This window comes from Mus caroli, unplaced genomic scaffold (assembly GCF_978045245.1).
Source record: "Mus caroli unplaced genomic scaffold, Mus_caroli_1 scaffold_11, whole genome shotgun sequence".
Classification (NCBI taxonomy): Eukaryota; Metazoa; Chordata; class Mammalia; order Rodentia; family Muridae; genus Mus; species Mus caroli.
Genome location: NW_028227266.1, coordinates 117940198 through 117967855, shown reverse-complemented (window position 1 = coordinate 117967855; position 27658 = coordinate 117940198). Strand labels below are relative to the sequence as shown.

The window sequence follows — 27658 nt, the reverse complement described above, 5'->3', positions numbered from 1 at the left end:
CTTTCTCCTTGGTGCCCTACTAAGCAAGAGGGGCAAATGAACCAAACCAGCAGACCATGGCAGTCTGAGAGTCGGAGCACTGTCCCTGCAGGCCCAAGCAGGAGGCGGGGAGGCAGTATACAAAGCTGCTGGCTGAGTGCTGAGGTAAACTCATTAGCCAGAGCTGGAACTCCGACCACCAGTCCAACCTGACCATCGGGGCTGGAAGGCTGAGGCCGCGCTGGGAACTGGGTTTGGCTCTGCAGGCAAGAATAACTCTGAAGTAGGGCTAGAGAAACAGATGGTGGGGCAGGTGGGAACAGCCCAGGAAGAGTGGCCCAGACAAGGATGTTTAAGGGAACACTGGGGACCCTGCCAAGGAAGAGTTTTCAATCTTGCTAAGGAAAAAAAAAACAAACAAAAAACAAAAACAAAAACAAACAAACAAAAAAAAACCCCAAGCCTCAGTCCGACGCTCGGGTGCAATCTTCCTGCTCGCTCGCTATTTGGCTGCTTATTACTTCAGGTTCCTCAGCATCCCGGAGCGGCGTCACGAGCACCACTGAAGCTGCTCGCACAATTAGTCTTGACACCACTGGGGACAACTATGTTTTCCTTATGGCCGTGTTCTGCTTTGTGTACATGAGATCAAAACCCAGGCTCGGGATCACTTGTTAGCAGCTCCCATTGAGGCCGGCTGATGACGCTGGTGGAGCAGAATGTGTGGCTCTTGCCTTGGTCAGCATTGAGTATAGACCCAGCCAGGAATGCCCCAGCCAGCAGAGTGGGGCTGAAGACCTGGAGTCGAAGATCCAACAGGCAGATGAGGATGGGTGCTATCCCAGGCAAGCCATGGGGGAGGGAGCTGCTAATGGCTCCCGGAGTTCTGCACACCACAGAACTCATCTCTGGGGCTACTCAGAGTTTTCGAGGTACCCATGAAGACTCAGGTGCCTCTGCTAAGTGGATTGACTGACTCTGTGAGAGTCACGGTAGGCACAGAAAGGATCTGGGAGGGTGAGCTAGGGTCTACTCCGCCTGCTTTCAACTCACCTGCGAAGCCTGTCTGGATGCTATTGGTACTTATGATGGTAAATACTGAGCATCAGGAGTGTTTACCCTGCAACAGTGTCCATGGCAGTGCCCAGAGAACAGTGAGGGCTCAATGAACGTCTGCTTGATGGGAGTCTGGGGCTGTGCTGAGCCGTTCACATGGGCCATTTCATTTAATGAACTCTAACAGGCAGATGGAATTATCCCCAATTAGACAAGAAGAAACCAACGTGCCAGAAGTAAAGGAATTTACCAGAAACCATTCAGCTCCCAAGGCTATCAGAACTCCCAACATTCTGTGCCTGCCAGTGACACTTGACACCTGCCTCTTAACTTGTTCCTCCCTGAAACCTGTGGCCATCAAACACAGGGACACAGGGACTCTAAAATCTGGCTGCTCTTCAATGCGTGAGGGAGACTCCCCCACACCTGCATCCGTCCACAGTCACAATGGACGGGTCTTGTGGTTTTGTCTGTGGATAACTGGTTTCAGGTGGCTGCATAAAGCAACTTCATGGAGCATTTGTTCCAAATGCTCCCAGTCACCATGGTAACCAGAAACCTCTCAGCCTAGCAGTGTGCACATGGCCTGCATCTATCGCATCTGGGGTGGGAACCTGTCACCGTAAAAATAGCTTCCTCCACCTTAACAAAGGGCTCTTGGCAGCTTGGGGGGGTGGTGGAGGGTGGAGAGGTTGGGATGACGGCTGGGAGCAGGATGCAGGATGCAGGACACAGGATGCAGGATGAAGGACGCACCTTGGCCAAGCTGGCAGTAAAGAGCACACACTCAAAGAGCTGCCCCATCCTCTGGAGGAACTCGTCCACGTGAGGTCGCTTCAGCACATACACCTGCGGTGGGAGGAGACAAGAGCTGTCAGTCATAGCATCCAGAGACAGTGTGGGCCTTGGAAGAACTGCCAAGGGGCCCTTCTCCTGTTGCCAGGCCTATGTACGATTTACTGAAGCTCGCACTAGGTTCTGCGTCTCAACCCTTGTAGAGAGAAAGGGAAGCCGACCACGTCGTCAAGGTTCTTGAGGATCTTCGGAGCCAGTAAGCAGAGCACAGCTGTGCCATGTCCAGTCGCAGTTGCTCATGAATCCACAGGCTATCCTTGGCACTTGCTGAGTCAGCCCCTATGTAGCCACAGGCCACAGCCTAGGTGCTGTCCTTCTGGAAGTCTAAGACTAGCTGCGGTCTCCAACTCTGAACATCCCTGCCCTCTGGGGTTAATGCACTTGAAAACTTTCTAGTGGACACCATGGAGGTCACCCTGCTTGTGTAGGGGTACAGAAAGCACTTCACATGGGTAAGAGGCTGCTTCCCACAGTTGGGCTCTGTGTATCCTGATCAGACCAGACAGGCCTGAGAAGCAGCTGGCTTCACCTAACACCCAGGCTGTGGTCTCTGGAGGCTAAAGGAATGTGTAGGAACTGAAAGAGAGAAGGCAAAGCCAGGGAGAGGCAGTGGGCAGAGGGAGGGAGGGACCAATTAAAATTTGAGTAAATTCCACTAGAAGTTAGCTACATCTTTAAAATAAAACATAATTACCAGGCCTCAGTGCTGTGCTCAGTTTAGCTACAAGGCTGAATTGGAGCCCCCAATCCTCTGGAGACTCGTGTGGTGGGCCTTGCCGGCTCAGCTCACTCAGTCTTGAGCACACACTGATAGAAATTAGTGAACACAAGAAATCTCACAGTGGGGTATTCATTCAAGATAATTCTCCCTTCCAGAGGGCGTCTCAGAAAGCAACATCTGGCCTTGACCTTGAATAAAGAGGAGCTCACACGCTGAGAGAGAGAGAGAGAGAGCTGAGCCTCCAACCTGAGCAAAGTATGAACGTGAGGATCGGAAGCGTCACAACACTTGGGTTTGTGTTGGGCCAAAGCCTGTGTCCACAGCCAACCATAGGCAGTGAGAGAAGCCCTGGAGGCTGCTCAGGGAGGAAGCAGTTAAGGTAAAGAGCTAAAGGTGGCAGTAAGCCACAGGGCCTCTAAGGGCAGACAGAGCAGGGGAGGGGGCTGCGGAAAGGGAGAGGAGACACAAGACTGCACCCCATGCAAGGAAAACACACTTCAGGACTTCCCAGATGGAAACACTGCTTTGCAGCATGCCAGGAAAAGGTACTTCCGTGGGCAAAGACCTGGAGAGAAAGAGGCTGGCTAGCTGAAGGAGTGGGTTGGGGGTCTGGCTCTGCAGCTGAGGGTGGAGAGAGGGGCCAGAGGAATACAGGTGGTCTATTCTGGGTGCCACCAGGATCCTGCTGAGCTGGGGTGTTGGGCTAGGCTGAGGGCAGAGCTGTGTGGCTGTAGCAGCTGCAGGGCCTGCTTTGCTTATAACACTCCTTGTTGCTGGTGCCAGTGACTGGGTGTGGCCTCCGGTCCGGAGGACTGCTTGGCCAGCAAGCTTGGCTACAGGCAAAGGGTTGGAGATGGACGGGGGAAACTCTGTTGTTGCCGCCTTTAGCAGAAAGGAGGGTCCTGGGCCCGGATGCCGGCGTCCAGGCCCGCGTCCCCGTGCAAGTAACCAAGAATAGGCCCCTTGGGACCTGCACAGCCTATCCTGGATTACTTGAACGAGGCCACGGCCTTCGCCAGGGCCTCGGTCCTCCAGCTTTTGTACCTTCATTCTCTCTGGAGTTTCTGCTCCCAGCCCTGATACCCGGGGTGTCTACTGCCAAAGAGAAGGGGCAAGGGAAGCCAGGGTGGGTCCTGCACTCCGGATGTGCTTGTGGCCACGTGGTGTGAAGGATTATTTTCTTGGGCAGTCCTCCTGAACCTCACCTCAAGGACTCTTCGACTTTAGACACAACAACCAGCACAGAGGTCCTAACTGCACGGCGGGGGTGGAGTTAATTCAGTTGGTGCTTTGTGAATGGTAAGTGACCAAGGTGCCTGAAACCTTCCCAGGTCCTATGTCCTGTAGGACAGGACAGAGAGCTAGGTGGGGGCAAGGGAGACAGGGGGAACCAAGTCTAAGGAAAGAGCCCTGGCTTAGGAGTCGGGAAATCTTATCCTGATGATTCTCATAGATAACCTTGAGGCAACCCATTCCCTAACTAAGTCTCAGTTTTTCTGTCTGGGCAATGGAGTGGCTAGAACAGCTGATTTCACAGCCCTGGATTGTTCTAAACTGCACTCAAGAGTTAAGGAGCCTTATTGGCATCGTTAAGAAATGACATCCTGTGTGGCCCAGGAACCAGGAAATGTCTGTCCCTTCCTGGGATATGAGGCCAGATACTCTCCCCTTAAGGTCTTGAGTTTGACAGGGGAGACAGTCTGTCCCATCACTCCTAAGAAACATGTGGCAAAGCTATATCTACCTTAACCTCCAAGGCGAGTTTTTCTACCATGTTTCTAATGTATTCATAGACGAAGTCATTTCCAGAAGAGCTTGCTGATGACGAAGAAAAAAAAAAAGAAGCAAACCCCACACCAACCAAACAACCAAACAAACAAACAACCCCAAAACAAAAAACCCAAAAACAGGAAGAAGATTGATGCCAGCTGACGATGAGAGATTTATGCACAGCAACCTGCTGGTCTTAACACACCCTTCCCCTTTGCTCTGGGTTGAGTATTTGCTAAAAAAGACACTGGAGAAAACCACCTGGGCAGAGAAGCTCACACGGGAGCAGTTGGCATCAAAGCGGACATTTTTCCCAAGAATGCCCCGTCAGTGGGTGACTGGTGGCATTTTCCTGTTGCTAGGAGAAGCCAAAAGCAAATGCATGATGAAGTTGACCAGATGTCAAACCGGGCCAGCGGTGGGGACGACTAGGGGATTGCACAGAGGCTCCTAAAAGTTGAAATCAAATCAGAGATCATACCTAATATTTATTAACAGAAAAGGGTCCTCATAAACACGCTAAAAAGCAAATGCATGCACGAGGCAGTACTTTTTATTTAGTTTTTGAGACAGGGTTTCTCTGTGTAGTCCTGGCTGTCCAAGGACTCAAGAGATCCGCCTGCCTCTGTCTCCATGCCTGGCTTACTATACTTATTATACAAAGTTTGTTTCCTGAAGTTAGAATAAAATGGCCACTGAAGTGAGAATTTAAAAATGATGTTCCCAAGCCGGGCGTGGAGTCACACGCCTTTAATCCCAGCACTCAGGAGGCAGAGGCAGGCGGATTTCTGAGTTCGAGGCCAGCCTGGTCTACAAAGTGAGCTCCAGGACAGCCAGGGCTATACAGAGAAACCCTGTCTCGAAAAACCAAAAAAAAAAAAAAAAAAAAAAAAAAAAAAAAAGATGTTCCCAGGGAGTGTGGTTATAAGAAAATGTTTCCCGGAACTGCAGGCTAACTCTGGTTTCTTACCTGGTGTATGGTTCCGTCGATTTCAACAGGAACAATGAAGTCAGCATTACTAATGGGCTAGAGAGAAAAGAAATTGTGATTAATACATATGAAAGGAAAGAGAAAATTGGAAATTGTAGCAAGAAAGAAGCTTGCCTGGACCAATGTTTTGACGATGGCGGGAAATAGTTCACAAGGATGCTGGCAGAGGCCTTGGGTCCTTGAAATAAACATGTAGGAAGGCGTATTTCTTCCTGTCCTGAGTGTCCTGGAGTTCCAGCATCTAGCCCAATCTCTTGGACACCTGCCTGCCTCAACTGCAAAGGGTGGCATAGTCTGGCAAGAGAATGGGGCTGCTCAGACTCCAGCCTGGAGCCCAGACAGGATGGGGGGGGACCACTGATGGCCACCAGGGGACAGAGATGAATGCCTGCTGGCCAGTTGTCACTACCACTGGAAAAGCAATTTGTCCTTGGACTCAGAATGTGGGCAGCTTGGCACAGGGTGCTCAGAGGACAGAGCCACAGCAGGCGGAAAGCCAGATGCCACAGGCGAGTATCCTGGGTAGACATTCCCCTCTGGACTTCAGCGTCTGCTCCTCAACTGTTATGGTGGTGGGTGTGATGGGTCCCCACGGCTCCATCAGGCCTCAGGCCCTGCCTGGTGGCCTGGCCTGTTTTCCTACTCTGGGATTGGAGGACGGACAGCCTAACTGCTCTGTTCTAAGAAACACAAGACAGCTTACCTACAACTTCACAGGCATTTAACCTAACCCTTGGTTAGTATTAAACACATTTGAAAAATAAAATATTACCTCAGCAGTCACAGTCATTGAACGACGGGCTCATAAGCAGTTCTAAATGGAATCCCACATGTTAGAAAACTTAACAGAGAGGCCCAAAAGAACTGTCACCCTGCAGACGTTAGGGAAAGAGCGACTTGGGTGTATGGTGGCCACCGGGTGGTGAAGGGCATGCAGAACCTCTGGTCAGACTGTAAACCGGGTCTCCATTTAAGCCCCTCAGTGCACCACACATTTCCCTTGACATATACACTGAAAACTGTGCACTGTGGTAGACTAACCCCGCTACTAAATGCTCAGATTCGGGAGCGCTGCTTAAGCCCGAAGTTAATGTTTCCAGGACGGGAAGGCGAGGGACGAACTCAAAATTTCATAATGTTACCACCGGAATATAGAATTACGAAAACCAGAGAAAACAACTGAAGAAGAAGTTGTCAAAGGCTTTGGGTTGTGAAATCCCTCTGCACGGGGTGAAGTAAGAGAGGAGAAATGGCTCCTAGCTTCCAAGTGTGGTCGTGAACTCCCGCGCACTGCGTGATGATACCACGCTGAAGCTGGTGCTTCTCCCGACTCCACGAACTCGGGAGTCACATGGGAGAGGCGTTCACGGTGGACACATCCCCAAGAGACTCTGAAATGCTCAGAAAACATTAAATATCACGAGGAACATTCCACTTGCAAAAGTAGCCTGGTCCGAGCCCACAAGATGGCTCAGCAAGGAGGCATAGCTCAGTGCTGCACAGGGCCCGCGTTGATCTCTGGAACCCGCAGTGCGAGGAGAGACCGGGCTCCTAAACGTGTAGTGTGACCTCTACACACATGCTGTGTCACCCACACATCCACACTCAATGCAAAAAATAGATAAATAAAACAAAGTAAAAGATAAATTTAAAAAGTAGTGAGGCCAGAGAAGAAATGAGGAAGTTTTATTCGCAGCTTGGGGAGGCCATGCCCTCTGATCAGAGACACCAGTGCTGCCAAGGCCTGGCCTTGGAGCCAGGAACCCTTGGTAATCTTGGGCAGCTTGTCCGCAGCTGCTTGGGAGGGCGCTCTCTATGCTGCGACAGAATCTGACCCCTGCTCTGAAAGGCTTGACGCCCCCAGTTGCTTGTTTCACAGACGGGAAATGTTGCAATGTCATTTAGAACCAAGCTTGCACTCGAGGCCACTGTGGCCCCAGGAACACAATCCTGGAAGAGCCAGGCCCTTGGAATGCTGGGTAATGAGGTGGTCCTACAAGCCTCAGCAGCTAGAACGAGGTCCTTTCTCACTGCGAGGTTATCTACATTCCCAAGCCCTTAAAGATGGCCTCCTGGCCTCGTGCTGAGCCTTCGTTGAGAAGATGCAAGGTAAATCTAATGATTCTTCTGCCTGATGACCTGCCAGAAATGACAAGGGCTCACGCTGAGACACTCATCATGGGTGGAGCCAGTCGCATCTCTCAGTGAAGTAAGAGGCATCCCAAGGCAGTGGGGCGTGAGGAACGTATTGAGACTGACCAGGGTAGAACAGTTTTATCGACAGGGAATAGTCCAGAAAGATGAGAACCAAGCTCGTATGCCCCCTGCTTCTCCCCAACACACCACTTATCCACATGTGCCAGCATGTGCCTCTTCTAAATGACTCTACTTGTTTGGAGCAGCGGATTAACAATGTAGCCACTGCCGCTCCCTCCCGTATGAGATGGAGCAGGGATAGAGATCAGAAAGCCTCTGACTTTCATTTTCACATAGTTTAACCGCAGCTCGGCACCCACTGGGATGGGCTGTGAAGGTGAGCGCTCTGTCAGCTGTGATGGGCACAAGAAGACCTAGCATGAGAGTAATCAGAATGGACGCCCAGGCCACTCGGATGCCTAACTCTGGAAGGTGTCCTTCCAGTTGGACATTGTTCAAAAATTGATCTGGGATCATTCCCAGGACAGCAGGGCTACCAGACAGTTTTCAACATTACCCACCCGGTGCACCACCCAACAAAATGCACAGTGCTCCAGTTCCTTCAACAAACGTCGCATCCTGGTGCCCTGATTGCCTGTGCCACTTGAACCTAAAAGCATTTCTCCAGGGCTTAGAGTGGGGAAGCCCAGATCTCAAGGAAACAGTGAGATCTCAGAGACACTGGCAGCCCAGCCAATGAGCTTCCTCAAGCCAGTGACTTAATAATCAATTATTGCAGCCCATATTCACCTGGGTAACAGGATAGGTCTAACCGTCACCCTGAGTTCTTGGGGTGTCTTCCTGAGGTTATAACAAACAGTCACAAGCTTTCACCCTTTCCACGGGATGGTGATGAAGTCACATACCCCCAAATGATACTGCCTGTGGAATTTACCTTAAACGAACTGTGCACCAGGGTTTCGTCTAGATCAATGACCACACACTTCTTTCCATAGTCGAGCACCGTCACCTCTGGAAGGAGGTATTTAGCTGGTGGCTAAAGGAAGAGGGAAAAAAACAATATTATAAGCTCAATGTAGGAGTCTGATTCCCCAACACCAACCTAAGCTCCAGCAGTGACCACATTAGTGAGGGTATGAACAAAAGCAAGCACTCAAAGGCCTGGCCAAGCTTATTACACGGTTTTATTAAAAGCAGTAACAGGGTTCTGCAGTGGAAATTCTGCCCCCCTGAAACAGTGCCTTTCTGTGACTACCGTGAGGGTCTGTGCTCTGGCGTCAAGTCTGAGCTTTCAATATCACAGCAAACACATTATTTTTAATTAGTTGAGATGATAATACCTCCACGTAAGGTAGATCCTTATCAGTTATACCCACAGTAAACCACCCAGGGTCCTTCTTGGCATGCATGAGGTGGCTATTATTATTATTATTATTATTATTAAAATGGATTCCATCAGAATCTACTTGTAATGGTTATTTAGACTTCATGGGCCTTTTTCCTGGGGTTGTATTTTGCCTAAAACTCACTGTAACCTCTCAGGAAACTTTGGAGCTAGGTTGGACTTGCGGGTTTTTGTTTTTGTTTTTTCCTTCAATGACTGGTGTTTTTATTTATGTGTACCTGCTTGTCTGTATGTGTGCTTTGTGCATGCAAGTGCCTGTAGAGTCCAGAAGAGGGCGTCAGACCTACTGGAACTGCAGTTACAGGTGGTAGTTGTGAACTACTATGAGGGTGTGAGAAACTGAACCTGGGTCCTTTTCGAGAGTGACATAAATGCCTACTTAATGAGCCGTCTCTTCAGCCCCCATGTTAGGCATCCTTAATCAGTAGAAGAGAAACTGTAGACACACCAGCCAGTTGTGCTTCAAGTATTAAAGTTTAAGCTGGCGGACTTGGCGTGCTTGGTGGACTTGGCATGCTGTGGCATGAAACCGAATGGATGGGACGTCTGTGCCTCTTATATTGAGTTAGACTCCGATCCATGTGCTGTGTCCACCAAAGAGTCTTTACAGCAGCTGACTCCTGTCTTGTGATGGGTCATAAAGAGCTAATACACTGCTCTGTAATTTCAGCCAGCCTTCTCTGTTTTGAGTATTTATTTCTTTGGGCTTTGCCACATTCCAGAGATAATGTGAAGTACTTTAATTGGCTGTGGTACGTTCCGTGCCTAAAGTTAACTAGTTAATTTTTTTCCTGCAAACTGTTTAATATTTGATTCAAAACAAAACATAATTAAATATCTAGACTCAGCCACGGGAGAATGAACAGCGGGCTTTTTCAAGCAAGACAAGCAAGCCTGAAATCAGGAGTATTTCCTTTAAAGTGGCTGATACTTCCCCCTCTGAACGCCAGCTAATAAAAAAATCATCTTTAAAGCTGGGCTGGGTGGTGCAGGCCTGTGACTCCAGCAACTCAGGAAGCTGAGGTAGGATGATAAACAGCTCAAACCTTGTCGAGGCTACCGAGTATAGGGCTCACTTGGTGAACTTTGACCCTGTCTCAAAAAGTAGGGCGGGTAATAGGCTAAAAGGCTGGCATGTGGGAGGCATTAGGTTTAGTCCCAGGACTGAAAATAAAATTAAACTTTAGCTAGTCCAACAGTGTCTACACACCACAGTCGGGAGGTTAGCGAAGGAGGCAGGCACCATGATCACCCAGCAGAGGGGCTGAGCAAGAAGAGCTGACACACAAGGCCATAGGCAGCCCTAACTCTAGGATGCTCCCTGGATTGATGTCATTTTCCAAATCATGGAGACGAAAAGGCCCAGAAGGATCCGTCTCTCACAGCTTTAACTAAAGCTTGCTCTTCCTCCATGGCCCCCCCAGCACCAGCAAGGGAGGTGGGATGTCCCCTGGTGGCTGACATGGAATTCAGGGACTGAGGGGGGCTGTTTCCACCATTAAAAAAAAAAACGAGTCAGCGGGTTACTAAAGAAAAATCATTAAACTTGCAAGAAATTTTGTAGATAAGCATTTTATTTTAAAAGCAGGGTTGAGATATGTTGGGTGCAGGGAGAGTCAGACCCACAAGTGAACATAAACAAGAGATGGGCAGTCTCTCCTTGGGCCCCAGCAGCAGGTATGCATGCGACCGGGATAACATTTGTTTTGACTTTACCACACAATCATGTAAGACAGTGACAGTCTCGACATGAAGAATGTGGACAGGTGAGAACCTTTCCTTTTCTAGCCATCCTGCCAGGCCCCTGACCGCCATGTTCAGCCTGCATCCCTCCAGTCCCCAGCCCTCGCTTTGCTTTGCACACTACTAAAGCAATGCTTATAACTTTAGTCGTTTTAAGTTGCTAGCCTGGAAAACAAGGCTCCAGCAATTCTACCCCTCGAAGATCTGAAACCACCAAGGATCGGCCCAAGGCGGCTCCGTGGTTTTCCGAGCCCAAGACTAAAACCGACCTCCTTAGCACACGTGACCCCACACTTCACAGATATTCTGTGAGTTAAGAGTAATTAAAAACACAGATGTCCCTGAACCAATGATGCACGGAAAAGAAGACCAGGTGGGCGAGACTCTGTTAAGCGAGCTATTGACTTTCCGGCAGAGGGCAAGGCCAGGCTGAGGAGCTGTGCAAGGAGAGAGGGCCCACTAAGCCCTTGCCCTTTTCCTAAATGCACACAGCTTCTCCAGGAGCCCATGCTAGAGAAGCGCAAATTCACCAGTCTGCCCCCATGGCCTCTGGAGAGCTGTGCTCTTGGCAATACACTGACACTGTAAGACCACCACAGAGCTTCGTTACTTAGCTGGTCTTGAATCATTCTCTCAAAGAGTTAAGCAAATCTTTGAGTGAGGGCTTCATAAAGCTTAAGGTCGAGAAAAACACCCGTTACATCAGGAAGGGCCTTCCATGTTGACTGCAGTACTGTAAGCTGAACCTAGGGCATCAGCCATGCTGGGTAAGCACTCCATCAGTGAGCCACACCCACCCTCCACTCCCATCACTGAGCCACACCCACCCTCCACTCCATCACTGAGCCACACCCACCCTTTCTTGACTTTTAAAACAAGGCAAAGTCTCACTGATGTGCCCAGGCTGGCCTTGAACTCGCTCTACCTTGGCCTCCTGAACTTTTGGAATTAGAAGCCTGTACCATTAGGCTAGTCATAAAAAACAAAACAAAACAACCCACAAAACAACTTTTAGCTACTTATTATCATTATCATCATTATTGCTGTTGTTACTGCGTGTGGGTTATATGTGGGTACCTATATGCCATGCATGTGTGTGTCATGGCATATGTGTGCAGGTCAGAGGACAATTCTGTGAAGTCTGCTGTCTTCTTCTATCTTTATGTGGGTCCTGGGTTGTCAGGGTTTCTGGGAAAGCTCCTTTACCCTCTGAGTCACCTTGCTGGCCATTTAGCTCTGGCTGGTCTGAAACTCTCAATCCTCCTGGTGTTGGGATTACACGCCCAGGCCACTGAGTATAATAAGAATGTACAAAGTCACGTGTACAAATGAATTTATGAGACCTGCAGGGTGGGGCAGAAAAATGGAAGTGGGGGTCAGGGGAAGAAGGCATCATGGCTTGTTGCTTAAAGTTTGGGAGTGATACTCCAGTTTTATTAGATGTTTTCAGCACAGAACACAGGCTGGTTGGCAACTCCATTCCTACCTCCCCTTTCAGAGATTTAATGGCTCTGCTATACCGCACAGTGTGCACATATCAGTGAGACATGTGACTTCATCCAGAGTGTGGGACAACAGGGCTTGGGTCACAGACCCTGTGGCATCTTTCAAGGGGACACCATCTTCCCAAGCTTGTCTCAAACCACAACCACTCCACGAATGTGAACTTCCCGGCCCCTGCATTTCTTCCTTACCCTTCAATGTCGGACAGTAACTAAAAGCCCATGAAGCTCCCAATGAGGAAGGCTCTACCTGCCAGCCCAAGGCTGGGGGACAAAGCTACTGAGGAGGTCATTCCAGCGGCGTGCCAAAGATGATGGCTCAGTAAAGGCTCAGGGCAACTGAGTGGCCACCGGAGTAACATGGCAAGCCTTGTAAGTGGATGAAGAACACCAAGGCATCAGAAGAGAACATGGGTCACGGGTCCTGGGTCATGGCTATAGACTGGGCAAATCTTTCTAAACACAGAAACAGGAGTCAGATCAATACATTTACCTATAAAAGATCAAAATTTCCTTGTGGCAAAATTTCTTTCTTTCTTTATAAGCAAGGTCAAACGATACATGTGATGCATGTGTGTGTGTGTGTGTGTGTGTGTGTGTGTGTGTGAACACAGAAGACAAGTGTGGGGTTGGTTTTCTCTCTGTCATGTCAGTCCCAGGGAATCAGACCCAGGTCATCAGCCTTGGCCACAGGCACTTTCACACTTTTCAAACATTTAAAAAAAAGATTAGACAAGATAAAACCTAGGTGGACAGTGTAGAAGCAAGATGTGCATCCAGTGAGAAACTGTTCATATTCATTGATCAGTAATGCCAGTCAAAGCAATAAATTGACAGCATTCTTTACTCTTGGATGAGCAAGGGTTTTAAAAGCCTTTGAGAACTATGTTCGGCAAGGGAATGGGGTTGTGTCAGAGGCTGTCTCTGGGAGGTTTTGGAGGGCAAGCTGATAACTAACAATGTGGAATATGCTGTTGGGCCCCATGTTTTCAGTTAGGACTGGATCGTAGAGGTCCACGCACACACACATACTCCCACGACAAAAGCTCGAGAACATACGCAAACGGCAGCTGAGCAGACACCGTCAGTGCTATGCGCTACAACGAGGTGAAGTGCGGATGCTGGTATGTGGAAGGATGTTCAAGGCGCTCATGATCCAGCAAGCTGCTTGCAGAATGGTGGGCGCATCACTACCTCATGTGTGCGAACATGTATGTGTTTCTCTGGAAACTTTCTGAGAGGGGGACATCATTTAAGCATCTATGATGCTTACAGTAGGATCGTGGGGGCTGCTGGGAGGACTTTTCCCCTTTCGTGTTAATATTTTCAGCATTTAAAATTTAACTACTGGCTTGAATTATTGTTGAATAAAAGCTCAAAGTCTGAAACTTTTGCACATGAGAAGAGAGCAGCATGTAAATGAGAGAAGCAGGGGTGAGGCCAGAGGCGGGGCGGGGAGGGGAGATGAGAGAGCAACTCCGCACCAGCAGTTGCCCCGGGCACCTGTGGCCTCAGACTCCTCTTGCTCTTTATTTCTGGAGAAGTCGTTATGGAGACTAGCGGAGGTCTGGAGGCTCCCCTGCCCAGCTAGGCATCTAGCCCTCTGATACAGCATTCCCAGTTTCAATATTACCCAGCACCCTCTCTGCTCCAGGAAGAACAGGATGCTACGGACGTGACCTGGGGCCTTGGGAAGTCAGTACAGATTTTACCAGGCGTGCTGGGATCTACATCTCAGGTCTGAACTGAGCCCAGATGCCCTTGTTCTCAGCCTTGTATGCTGAGCAGGCAGTGCAGATGTGGCACTGCCTGGTGGAAGGAAGGGTTTTCCTTCCTTATCATTTAAAGATGCAAGTTGGGGCTGGGGATGTAGCTCAGTGGAGAGTGCTTTTTAACCTGCACAGGCAATTCCCAGTGGGGGTGGGGGAAAGCATCAACACAAAGTCACAAAGTATCTTCAGCCTAAAGAACTCAGTCCCACCGGTCACCTGACCTGACCCACCGTCTGACAGCGCCTGCAGTTTATTGATGCGGTGCTGAGATAAATTACATAAGGAACCTCCCTCGGGAATTCTGCATCTTTAGGGTCTGCATCTTTGGGGTAAGGGCTGTTGTCCTCAGCAGGGTCTGTATGGGTCACAGATGCTGTAAAGCATCTAACTTTACAGACAGCCCATTGGTCACCTGGGGGGGAGACACGGATATTGGGGAAGGGCCATAGATGCTGCCCTCTATCTAATACAGACACACGTGTAAGAAAAATGTATGAGACTACCTTTATGGAGGTTAGAGGAAGCCCCCTGCTATGGAGCTGCTGGGTACCATGGTCAAACATGGCTAACATGCTGACCTGCCTGGGCAGACTTTCCTCCAACGAAGCCCACCGCTCCTAGACATGGCCAATAGAGAGAATCAAAGGTCTTGAAGAAAAGAAAATGGGTGGCCTTTTGAGCCACTTGCAAATGACATGTGCTATCAAAAGCTTTCTTGGGCAACCCAAACTCCTAAGACCCACTCTATTTGAGGTAGGGCGGCTGCATTTCCTGAAGGTTCCAGAAAACATGTCAAAGATACACAAACAGATCGGAGTCCCATAATCCAAATCAGAGAATCTTCAAGAGGCCAATTCACAGGCTGTTTTAGAGGCTGTTCCCTTCCCTGAGGATCTGGGGTTGTGCCCAGCTATAAAGTTCCTCAGGGAAATTGTTTGCCGTATGACCTGAGGATGGAGGTGCTGCTGGCTGAGCCGGGGAGGTGGGGGATATGAGAGCAAACGGGACGGGCAGAGGCTTAGGGACAGAGGTACGACTTCTCTTTGGAATGCAAGGTTTTAAAACATAAGTGGGGTGGTGTGGTTGAGGCAGAGCTGCAGGCTGGCTCGCCTGAGGGGTGGGCTGGATCCTGCAAGTTCAAGGTGTCTAAGCGGCAGGATGGATCTGGCAGCACAGTTCAGTGAGCCAAAATGTACAGTGAAGAAGCAAGCTGGAGTAATGAATGGTGCTCTTCCTGTTCAGTGGAGCTGGGCCAGTGCAGTATCAGGGTGGGGTTCAGGACCTCAGTTTACTGAAAGTGGGGTGGTTCTTCCTGGGAGGATACCAGGGGGAAGAGGGTGGACACCGCTGTTGTCTGTTGTTCTCCCAAGAACAGCAGTCCTCCATAGCTCAAGTGAGCTTTGTTTCTTAGATTTTTTTTTAATGCAGAATATGCTTGTTTATACCACACAATGAAACCCAACAGAAGCGAGAACATTAGAAGACCTTCCCCCGAGCAGACCCGTGAGTAGGCACATGCTTTAAGAGAACTGGATGAAGATACATACGCTTGGTACGGGAATGACCTGCCTCTGGTCACCCTGAGGAGGAAAAGAAAAGAAAAGAAAATTACTGTCAGGTTGGAAGAAAAGGGATTGCATTCTCAAAAGAAACTTCCAAGCTCTCCAAAGTACAAACACAGCCATCGCCTTCCCACCCGGCACCCTGGTGGCCTTCAGTGAGCTGAGGGACAGACTTCAGGGCTGGGTGCAGGCCCATGCTGCCTCCAGACCCCTCCTGGACGTGGAGGCTGGGCTTCTGAGGCCTACAGCCTATTTATTTAAACAGTATCTGCCCTGCTCCTAGGAATCTGACTCTAACTTCAAAACAAGAAGGAACACTCATGTTTTGATCTCCACCCCTCTGACAGCCAGTCTTTTCTTATTTTTAAGTATTTCCCACCCCCTAAAAAGATAACATCAATTTAACACGGACAGGGGAAAGGGAGACAGAAATATGAGATTATAAGACCACACCAGGGCCACTGTGAAGCAGAGGAAAGCACTTGAAAGAAGGGACAGGGGGGCTGGAGAGGTGGTTCAGAGGTTAAGAGCACTGACTGCTCTTCCAAAGGTTCTGAGTTCAATTCCCACAACCACATAGTAGCTCACAACCATCTGATGGGATCTGATGCTCTCTTTTGGTGTGTCTGAAGACAGCTACAATGCATTCATATAAATAAAATAAATCTTTAAAAAGGGAGGGAAGGAGGGAGGGAGGGAGGGAGGGACAGGGCAAGGTACAAGAAGGTCCCTTTCAGGCCATTCAGGCCACAGATGTAACTTTCTTCTTTAAAAAAAGCAGAACCTGTCTGTGTTCATGAAGGGTGTTAAGAATATGTGCACCCTAAGGAAGGGTCTCAACTAGCCTCAGTCCAAAATACCAGCTATTGGAAGCCTGGCCCACAGAAACAGTTCATTGTATCACTGATGAATGTTAATGCAAGAGAAAAAATTGTTTCATTTATTTTCTTTTCTTCTTCAGATGGCCTGATTGGGAGATGTACTCTTCAAGTCTCTGACTAAAAGATTTGTGAGAAGATGTGTCCACGGTTACCAAGGTGTGAGGTCACCAGTGTCAGGGTCTCCTGTGAAGGCCAAACCTGATGGCAAAGGGTAGCTCGGCTGAGACCTGTATGGTCACCTGATTATCTCTGTTCTCTAGACATCACCTCTGGGGTGCAACTACAATTCCTCTTTTCTCTGAAGACAACCTCGATAAGTCCTTCCCCTGCTAGGAGGAGGTCCCTCTTGGGGTCTCTCTCTGATTCTAAGCAGGCTCCATCAGGAGAGCTCTGTGGCTCTCCCATACAATAGCACACACTAATCAAATCCTGGTGTTCAACAGCTCATGCAGGGAACTTCATTTCAGAAGCTTCTAAATGACACCGTTCTCAACATCTGGACTCAGGAGCAGATCGCTGCCGTCAGTGGGGGAGATACAACCAGACGCTCCCAAGTCTGGGCCCCTTTAGAGCAGAGATGCTGAGCCAGACGAGTCAGGTGAGGATGACCTCTAACTGGCTCAGGAGCGTCTCTGGGTTGTCTCACCAGGATGTCTCCCAGAGCAGGGACAGATCTCTAGGCACGGCAGGGGCTCCTGGAGGCAAAGACACGGAGGAAGCCCTGCTCCAGCCAGAGATCAGAGTCCCACTCAGTCAGCCTCAGAAACACCCGTCACGAGGTGAGCATGTGTGTGGCGAGACCAAGGAAGCACAGCAACGAAAACATAACGTGCCCAGTCACAGGCATGTGGGAATGAGGACTGCACATGTGTGCACACAGACATGCGTGTGTAAACGTGTATATGAGATGTGTGTGTGGGCAAACACATGTGTACTATGAAGAGAGTGTGTCTTGGGTTGGGAACAGTAGGTGTATGGATGGAATATATGCATTTATAGGGTGTGTGTGTGTGTGTGTGTGTGTGTGTGTGCAGGGTGTGTATATGGGTTGTGTATGTGTGTAGGGTATGTGTGTATGGGATATGGGTGTATGGTGTGTGTATGGTATGTTGTGTGTATATGGTGTGTGTATGTGCTATTGTATATGGGGGTATGTGTGTATGTTTTTAGGGTATGTGTGTTTGGGGTTTGGGTGTATGGCGTGTGTATATGGGGTGTATATATAGGGTGTGTGTATTGTATATGTATGGTGTGTGTGTGTTATTGTATATGGGTATGTGTATGGTGTGTGTGTGTGCTATTGTATATGGGTATGTGTATGGTGTGTGTGTGTGTGCTATTGTATATGGGGGTATGTGTTTTGGGGTGTGGGTATATGGTGTGTGTGTATGGGGTGTATGTATATGGTGTATGTATTGTGTGTATATGGTGTGTGTATGTGCTATTGTATATGTGTGCGTGTGTGTGCGTGTGCTGTTGTATATGGGGGTATGTGTGTACGGGTATGTGTGTATTTGTGTTTCTGGCAATCTCTTTTATGATGCCTTACTCTTAGGGGTCCACCATGGTCACCACTATTGGAGTCTTCCAGGACGGACTCCTCTCTTAGTCTCTGGAAGCTGCTGGTAGAGCTGAGGTGGCCTGGTGACTGTCAGCTTAAACTGCTGTTGCAGAAGCAGGTTAATGAAGGTCCTCAGCCTTCCTTTTCCCAGGGTGAAGTAAATATTCAGGGTGGATGGTGTCTGAGCAGTGACCTGTCACCTTCTGTCCAGGGCCTTACATCTTCTCTGCTGTGCTGACCGAAGAAAGGCAGGGAGCCCTGGAGACTCCAGGAGTCAGGTCTGGAATTTATGTGGCTTAGCCTTGTGTTCTGTGGGTGCCGGTGGGATTCAGTGTGAAGGGCAGAGGGTCCTCTGGAGTCAGCTGCCCACAGGCTTCCATAGACCATGCATTTGTTATGCAGACAACACCCCACTTTAGATTTTACTAAGATAAGGAACTGAATTCTTTTAAAAAAATCTATATGTCTATTTTTATTTTATGTGTATGGTGTTTTGCTGGCATGTCTGTGTATCATATGCATGTCTGCTGCCCTTGGAGACCGGAAGGAGCGTCAGATCTTGTTACTGGGGTTATAGAGGGTTTGGAGTTGCCACTTGGGTGCTGCAAATCCAAGTCTAGGCCTCTGGAAGAGCAGCCAAGTTTCTGAGCCTTCTCTTCAGCTCCCCACCAAACTAAATTATTTAAAAAGCCATTTTGGCAAACGTGAGTGGGGGCAGCCCATGAATGAACAGGAATTCTGAGTGAGCCTAATGCGAGCTCCCAAAGGGATGCCTTTAAAACGTGTTTATCTCCACAGGAACTGAGGACGCCTGTTTCCGTCACTGAAGGCACTTTTCCACAGCGAAGTATTTTTTATTACATCTATTTATCAATTTGTTTATTTTGTATGTGCTTGTGGGAGTGTGGTACCCTGTATGTGTGGAGGCCAGAGGACAACCTGCAGGAGTTGCCTCTCTCCTTCCACCATGTGGGTCCCAGGGATGGAACTCAGGATGTCGGGTTTGGTAGCAAAAGCTTTCTCCTGCTGAGCCTCCTCACTGGTCCCCACCCACAGCAATGGCTTTTAAGCAGGGAGAGATAGAAGTGTATGGAGAGAGCTGCTTGAGATTGCGACCAGGATATGAACTACAGTGGGCTCTCGTATGTTCCCCATCGCTATACACACCAAGGCCTGGCACCTGCCGGGCAAGCTGTCTTCCAGGGGCTTCTTCCTTCAGTGTTTCGATTCTTTATATTTTTTTCCCTTCCATTCAAACACCTATCCAGAAGCTCATAGGAGCAAGCAGACCAGAATCTTTCAACCATTGGAATCCATTTTTATACTCTTTTGGGCATCTATGTCAACAGTGATGTCATCTACAAGCAAGGCTAAATTTATAACTTTTCCATATTTATAACAACGTTCATTTTCCAGCTTTATCCCACCAGCCAGAACCTACCCATGACTCGCCTGTGTTGTCTGCTGTTCATTTTTGGAAGACAAGACAGCCTTTTAATCTTGATTTTACTGTCGTTTTCTTCTTGCAGCTGGCCACAGTTTTGGTCATATGGAAGGATGACTGGGCTGTTACATGCCATGTTTGACCCTTTTTTCACTGTAAATGTCTTTCCTGTGTTTAATGCTTTTAAAGGTGATTCATTTTGATTTGTGTGCATGGGTGTGGCATGTGTGGATGCCCATGGAGGTCAGATGAGTGTGTGTGAGCAGCCTCACAGAGATGCTGGGAACTGAACCCAGGTCCTCTGCAAGACCAGCAAGGGCTCCATTACCCACAGAGCCAGCTCTCCAGCTCCTAACATACCTGACTGAGTTCTGCTCAGTCTGATACTAATGCTGCCCTATCAGGAAGACTTCCTTGGTCTGCCTTTGTGTTTGACATTATTATGGAAACAAGTAACTTTTCACTGTGACAGGCATTAGCCAGTTCCCCCCCCCCCCCCCCGCCATCCCAGCTTCTCTTCCGGGTACCTGAAGCTAGGGATAGCTACATGTCTGGCTTCAGACACTAGAGTCAAAATTCATTTTGCTTCTGAGTCAAAACTTGCAGGGGACCGTGACAGTCAAGGAAGGCAAGATGCTGGGCTATCCTCCCTGAGGTCCAGGAACCTGAGGAGATGGGCTGCCACACCCAGCTGCTCATAGGTGGCTACTGAGCCCGTGGGAAGTGGCTAGCCCAAACTAAGATATGAGCCAAGAATAAGATACACACATTAGTTCTTGAACTTGGAAGATAAAAAGAAATGATCTCAGTAATAGTAGCCTATTGATCCCATGTTCTAATACCTTGGGTATATTGGGTTAAATAAAATATCATTAAAATTCATTTGTTTAAAAATATTTTTTTGGAATGTGACTAGAATGATTTAAATTAGACTTGTGACTCACTGCCTCTCCACAGAATACACAGCTAGCCTATGACAAGTAATTGATTAGGGAAAAATAAACTTTTTTTTTAAAAAAAAGATTTATTTAGCTGGGCAGTGGTGGCGCATGCCTTTAATCTCAGCACTTGGGAGGCAGAGGCAGGCGGATTTCTGAGTTCGAGGCCAGCCTGGTCTACAGAGTGAGTTCCAGGACAGCCAGGGCTACACAGAGAAACCCTGACTCGAAAAAACAAAACAAAACAAAACAAAACAACAAAAAGATTTATTTATTTTATGTATATGAGTAAATCGTCTCTGTCTTCAGATGCATCAGGAGAGGGCATCAGATTCTGTTACAGATGGTTGTGAGCCACCATGTGGTTGATGGGAATTGAACTCAGGACCTCTGGAATAACAGTCAGTGCTCTTAACCACTGAGCCATCTTTCCAGCCCAGGAAAAAGAAACTATTTAAAATCTCTTCAAACTACCCTTGAAAATTAACTTTACATTTAAAAAAAAGATTTATGTGTTTGTGTTCCTCTGTGTGCATGCATGTATGTTTGTGAACCATATATGTGCAGCAGAGTCTGTAGAGGTCAGAAGAGGGCATTGGACCCCTGGTACTGGATGGCGTTACAGATGGTTGTGAGCCAGCACATGGGTGCTGGGAGCTGAACTGGGTTCTCTGCAGGAGCTCTCATCCATTGGCCCATCTCCAGCCCCCTTAGGTTAACTGTTCTATTTTGTATGTATATGTGTGAGGGGGTGAACACCTACGTGCCTTTGCTTGTAAGTGTGTGGCAGTCAGAGGACAATTTGCAGGAGTCAGGGCTCTCCTGCCATATAGGACAGAACTTAGGTCGTCAAGCTTAGCAGCAAGCACCTTTATCCACTGAGCCATCTTGCTGGCCCCACTTGTATTGTTTTAGGCCTCTTAGGTTTTGAGGTGGTCACTGAAGCACACCTCCACTCACGGTGACTATCCTATCTACTCACTGGTCATTCTTCATTTTGGCTGAATTTCTCTGCATGTTCTCCTTGCAGTGACTGGGCAGCCCTGAGACAAAGTCCTGGGTTTCCCGTGAAAGCAATGACACACATGGCTGGTACCACCCATCCCGCTTCTGTGAATGTAGATCCTGTGTCAGAGGCTTGGCACTTAGAACATGTGACAGCTAGGATGGGGCAGGCACAGAGACCAGGATGGCCGAGCAGACAGATGTCCAAATGAATTGTTCACTGTCTGGGTCTCTCCTGTCATCATGGGATCTAATCCAGCCTGGCACCTGCCTGACGCAGCCTTTGCAGTGAGAAAATGACCAGTTCAAGCTATTGCTTGTGAATTTTCCTTTACTTCTTGCCCAAATCATTCCCATCTGATGGCAGGTATACTCTTGGTAATGGTGTCCAGTTGAGTTCACCAAACCATCTGATGGTCACCTGTCAGCAGAATCTGTTCACTCGGCCTGGCTCTGAGCTTTCTTTAAGCTATGCTTCTGTTTATTCTCAGCAGCCGTGGAGAAATTATGATCTGAACTCAGATATTCACGCTTAAAGAGCATCTCCCGGCCCAGGGCTAGGAGGTGACACACACACTTTCCGCTCTGTAGCTGTGCTCCCTCCAGTAACCTGTACACAACTTGTAGAGTTTCTGTTCTTTGTTGTTGCTGAGGAGAAGTCTGCCATTAATACAATGGCTTTCTCTGGAAAAAACTGTGTTCTGGTTGCTTGTAAACTGTGTTACTTTAACACAGAGCTTCATCAGCACGCATGCCGGCTTGTGCTCTGCTTAAGTCTCCCAGTCCTTTGGGGGAACCAGTGAGCTCTTCAACGGCAGGTGCAATCTGTCTCTTTCAGCTCAAGAAAACACACAAGCAAACAAAGAAACAAAAAAACAAACATAGACAAAACCTCTGCTTTTCCTTCTGGCGCTCCCGTTTGCCGGCTCCTCTTCCTCCCTCATGATTTCCATCTTTGTGCTTCTGGTTTGAGTTCTATTTCTTCCACTGGGTTTCCAGAATTTGCTTTCAGTGCTCATGCGTGGCTGCTCTCTCCTTCTCCCTTGTTTGCTGAGGTTTTAACTGGGGAGATTTGAATCCTACAAGTCTCATCTGTACCAGGATGGCTTCTGAGTTGTCTGTAGAGGCCGGCTGTCCTGAGTGTCCTGGAGGCTGGCTGTCCTGAGTGTCCTGCAGGCTGGCTGTCCTGAGTGTCCTGGAGGCTGGCTGTCCTGAGTGTCCTGCAGGCTGGCTGTCCTGAGTGTCCTGCAGGCTGGCTGTCCTGAGTGTCCTGCAGGCTGGCTGTCCTGAGTGTCCTGCAGGCTGGCTGTCCTGAGTGTCCTACAGGCCGGCTGTCCTGAGTGTCCTGGAGGCCGGCTGTCCTGAGTGTCCTGGAGGCCGGCTGTCCTGAGTGTCCTGCAGGCTGGCTGTCCTGAGTGTCCTGGAGGCTGGCTGTCCTGAGTGTCCTGCAGGCTGGCTGTCCTGAGTGTCCTGCAGGCCGGTTGTCCTGAGTGTCCTGGAGGCTGGCTGTCCTGAGTGTCCTGCAGGCTGGCTGTCCTGAGTGTCCTGCAGGCTGGTTGTCCTGAGTGTCCTGGAGGCTGGCTGTCCTGAGTGTCCTGCAGGCTGGCTGTCCTGAGTGTCCTGCAGGCTGGCTGTCCTGAGTGTCCTGCAGGCTGGCTGTCCTGAGTGTCCTGGAGGCCGGCTGTCCTGAGTGTCCTGCAGGCCGGCTGTCCTGAGTGTCCTGGAGGCCGGCTGTCCTGAGTGTCCTGCAGGCTGGCTGTCCTGAGTGTCCTGGAGGCTGGCTGTCCTGAGTGTCCTGCAGGCTGGCTGTCCTGAGTGTCCTGCAGGCCGGTTGTCCTGAGTGTCCTGGAGGCTGGCTGTCCTGAGTGTCCTGAAGGCTGGCTGTCCTGAGTGTCCTGCAGGCTGGCTGTCCTGAGTGTCCTGCAGGCTGGCTGTCCTGAGTGTCCTGCAGGCTGGCTGTTCTGAGTGTCCTGCAGGCTGGCTGTCCTGAGTGTCCTGCAGGCTGGCTGTCCTGAGTGTCCTGCAGGCTGGCTGTCCTGAGTGTCCTGCAGGCTGGCTGTTCTGAGTGTCCTGCAGGCTGGCTGTCCTGAGTGTCCTGGAGGCTGGCTGTCCTGAGTGTCCTGCAGGCTGGCTGTCCTGAGTGTCCTGGAGGCCGGCTGTCCTGAGTGTCCTGCAGGCTGGCTGTCCTGAGTGTCCTGGAGGCTGGCTGTCCTGAGTGTCCTGCAGGCTGGCTGTCCTGAGTGTCCTGGAGGCTGGCTGTCCTGAGTGTCCTGGAGGCAGGCTGTCCTGAGTGTCCTGGAGGATGGCTTCTATCGTTCCAACTGTTTTCCCCAGAAGGAGTCTCAGGTGCTAGCTTTTGAACAGGGACCTCTCAGCTGAGGCACATCTTTCTTTGCTTGTGCAAGGCTGTGTGTTCTGACAATGGCTGGCCACTCTGTCTGTTAGGATCTTTGGGGAATGAGAAACCCTGAGAAGCCCAGAGGAGCCCTGATCCCATGGACCAGCAGAGGCAAAGGAAGTGCAACACTATCAGATACCAGGGGACAGGGAATGGAGTCACTCAGTCACCAGCACAGCTCCTCCAGGGTCCACCATAGCAGTGGGATGTTTAAATCCTTCCCTAGGTTGTCCATGGGCCTCTGTTGGTGCTGACATTTCAGGTGTCTTAGGACTCTACATGTCTCTTCCCAGTCTTGCTTGCGTTTCCTGCGGTGTACGGCAGCTGGCTGGTCCACAAGCTTCTGCTGACGGCCCTGCTCCCAGCAACCCATCTCCCAGGCCTGCAGATACTGCAGTGATGTTTTAACGTGGGTCGGAGCCCTGAACCCAGGCTGTCAGGCTGTGCACAAGGCCTGGGCTTCCCCAGCCTCCTCTCCAGCTCTACTGCAAGCATTTCTTTATGTGAATAATCGTGCTTCGGGATATGTCATATTTAACCAAGACACAGCATTTAACCAAGCCATCTAGCATTGTATGGCTGTGATGTAGCTCTTTTAACCAACTATCTCTTTTTTTTTCTTTCTTAATCCCCTTCTTGAAATCATTATGTGTCTGAGCATGTACCTCATTTGCATCCTAGAAGGCTAGCTTTGTGTGTGTGTGTGTACACATGTGTGTATGTAGGTCAGATGTCTGCATCAGGTACCTTCCTAAGTCATTATAAGCTATGATAGATAGTATCTTATGGTTCATTCAAACTTTGTACATTCTTAATGACATTTTTTTTTTCTGTGAAATAAAAATGCTTTCATCAACAACAGGTATACTCTAAGATTTTGACTCCATATTGCCAAATGTCCACTTGGAAATGTAAACCAGTTAGCATCCTCCTTACCTAATGCTACATTGAAGCCTCCACTCCCACTCCAAACCCAATATTACCTATAAAAACCTCATAGTCAGGAAAAGGATTGTTTTAGTTTTCACATTTAGCCACTTCAAATATTTTTCCTGTTTTGAGCAATACATCAAAGGGATCGGACGTCTTGATGATCCCACACCTCACTAGTTGTCTATTTTCCTTATTTAAATGTTTAGCGTGTATGTACATGCATGAAAGCCAGAAGAGAGCATCATATGGCCTGGTCTGGAGTCGCAGGCCTGAGAAGGAGACCCTAGCCCTCTGTTAGGGCAGCCAGTGCTTGCAACCACTGAGGTGCTGAGCGTCAACCCAGCCCTACAGCTTTGCTTCTTGTTATCTGTTTATACTGTGTATTTATGTTATTTGGAACATAAAGCTCTTTGACTGCCCGTCTGCAGTCTTTAGTCATGCTCCTGGTGGCTACCCTCTTTGTCTTTCTCAATGCCTTTTTCTGTTTGCTCTACCTGGAATCCGATTTTGACGGAGATTAATGTAACCTGGTTTCTTTGCTTGTCCCTGGGTGCTGTCTCTCTGTTTATTCTTATAGTCTTAACTGTTCTGAGTCATTTTGTCTCAGATGTGTATGTCAGACAGCTCATGGGTGGTTTTGGGTTTTGACCTAATATGACAATCTAACACACACCCCCCAGCAAACACTCTATGCGAGCTGTGTCCCCAGACCTTCCACCTTGCTGTTATTAAACAGATATTGTTGTCACTCAAGGAAGTTAAAGTCAATTATACTCATTGCGTGGTCTTCTCTGTCTCTGTCTTATTTTGCCAATTCTATGCCTGCTACTGGTTCCTTTTAAAATTACATTTATCGTGTGTGTGTGTGTGTGTGTGTGTGTGTGTGTGTGTGTGTAAGCTATAGTGTGCATGAAACTGTCAGGTATAACTTGTGGGAATCAATTCTTTCCTTCTACCCTGTGGATTCTGAGGCTTGAACTCAGGTCATCAGGCTTGGCAGCAAGCCCCTTTACCAGCTGAGCCATCTCTCTGGTCTTAAACTTCCTGCATGCATGCTCTTTGGGTGCTAGCTGGGAAGACCAGAAATACTCAGTAACTAAAAAGATGGAAAAAGATGGGACTCAAGTCTTAAATGGCTGCATATGCATTTCACACATTCTTGTGAGGGAATGTGTCGAGGTGCGGCATACAGACTACTGCAGTTTTAGATTATGGGGGGGGGCACTGACCTTCTGAAGCCCACCGTTCTCCTCCACCAGTGGCGGAAGCACACTGGGGCTGTTGGGCGGAGGGGCTTCCACATTGTAGTCTCGGAAGCAGCAGAAGAAAGAACTAAGGATGCTCCGACCCCTCTGCTTCTTTAGGCTGATGTTGCGCTGGGAAGCTGGGGAAAGAAACAGCATCCATGAGTACCGCACTGTGCAGCTGTCTCTTCAACCCTGACGCCGGGGTGGGGGGGCCCTGGAGCCCAATGCCACAGGCTGTACAAATCCTGTGGACTTCAGTGGGGCTTGCTCCTTCACCACATAGTCCTCAGGGTCATTGTCGCCTGAGTGCTACCAAGTAAAACATCCCTACTGTGCCTGAAGCTTCCAAACCAGCCTTCTCATGAACAAGCTCGACCTGACCTTCTCCCAGAAGCATCCTCCCAGGGGCAGCAAGCAAGAGCCACTTTGAAACTTGGTTCTTGGACAGTTCCTATGCATTATGGGGACTGTAGGCTTTATGAGTTCAAGACAAAGCCATTTAGGAGCACATAGGAACCCACTTTTTAAAGTCAGTTGATCGTCCAAAGGGGGATCCGGACCTCCCAAGGACAAAGCTGAGGCATCCATTATAGAGATATCAGGAGACGTGATACGGAGAACACGTGCTTCGGGGATTCAGGAAACGGTCTCTCCATCCAGGGCAATTCAGTGCCCTGGCCTGTCCTGGCTGGAGGCACCAGAGGGAGGGATGGGTCTTTCTGTTTATCCCTGCTCAGGACAAGCTGCCACAAGTCAGAAATAAAAGGTAAAATGTGGCTTAGATGAAAACACACCTCAGGGCACTAGACTGACTCCAGCCGGAGCCAGAGCCTTTTTCTGGGAATGTGGCTGGGGCAGTTCTGCCTCATACCAGGGCTGGGTGGGTCCGCGGTCCGCTCGCGGGGCTCTGAGCCGAAGCCACAGGGAAGGGACCATGCTGAGGGTTAGGAGGTCCAGCACGTTCCCTTCTACGTGATCACAAGACCTTAGCAATAGTGCCCTGCTGCCCGCAAAACCAAATGCACTCAGATAGGAGGCTGGCAGAAGGGGATTTTCAAGCAAGCGTTCAGATGTGGTTGGTCTGTGGTCCCGCAAGCATGAACTTAAGAGTCTCACTCGCTGAAGATGATCCGTAGGGGCCGGGGAAGTGGCTCAGTGCTTCAGAGCTTCTGTCATATGATGAGGAACAGAATCTGGAGTCGAACACCCACGCAACAAGCCGGGTATTCGGCCCACATGTGTAATCCCGCTCTGAGGGCAGGGGACAGAGGTAACTGGGGCTCACTGTCTTTCAGCCTGACTGAGAAAACTCAAGCCCTAGGTTCAGAGAGAGACCACGCCTCAAAGAAATAAGCAGAGGCTGGTAGGGAAGAAACCTGATGCATTCTTTTGACCTCTGCGTTCCTGTACACACACACAGCCATACCCACACACCATACACATGCACACCACACACACAAATGCACATACACACACACAGATACATACATACTACACACACAGATACATACACACTACACACACAGATACATACACACTACACACACCCACACCACACCCACATACCACACCCCACACATAACTCCCCATATACACCCCTCCACATACACACTGCACACACACATAGACACATACATACCACACAGACACATACACACACACACACACACACACACACACACACACACACACACCTTAAGAAAAAGATGAACTTTAGAATCATAAATCCTAATGATTT

The 27658-nt window shown here is 49.2% G+C and overlaps 1 protein-coding gene across 1 annotated transcript in view; it reads right to left on the bottom strand.

Annotated features, from left to right (window-relative positions):
• Ctdspl (CTD small phosphatase like) overlaps window positions 1-27658 on the bottom strand; it is a 120427-nt gene that overhangs the window by 8648 nt on the left and 84121 nt on the right. The window contains exons 2-6 of the mRNA XM_021172382.2: window positions 25903-26057; window positions 15499-15531; window positions 8464-8565; window positions 5352-5408; window positions 1792-1884 (exon numbers count right to left, since the gene is read on the bottom strand). Coding sequence (XP_021028041.1) covers window positions 1792-1884; window positions 5352-5408; window positions 8464-8565; window positions 15499-15531; window positions 25903-26057 — 440 coding nt within the window. The remainder of the gene's footprint in view (window positions 1-1791; window positions 1885-5351; window positions 5409-8463; window positions 8566-15498; window positions 15532-25902; window positions 26058-27658) is intronic.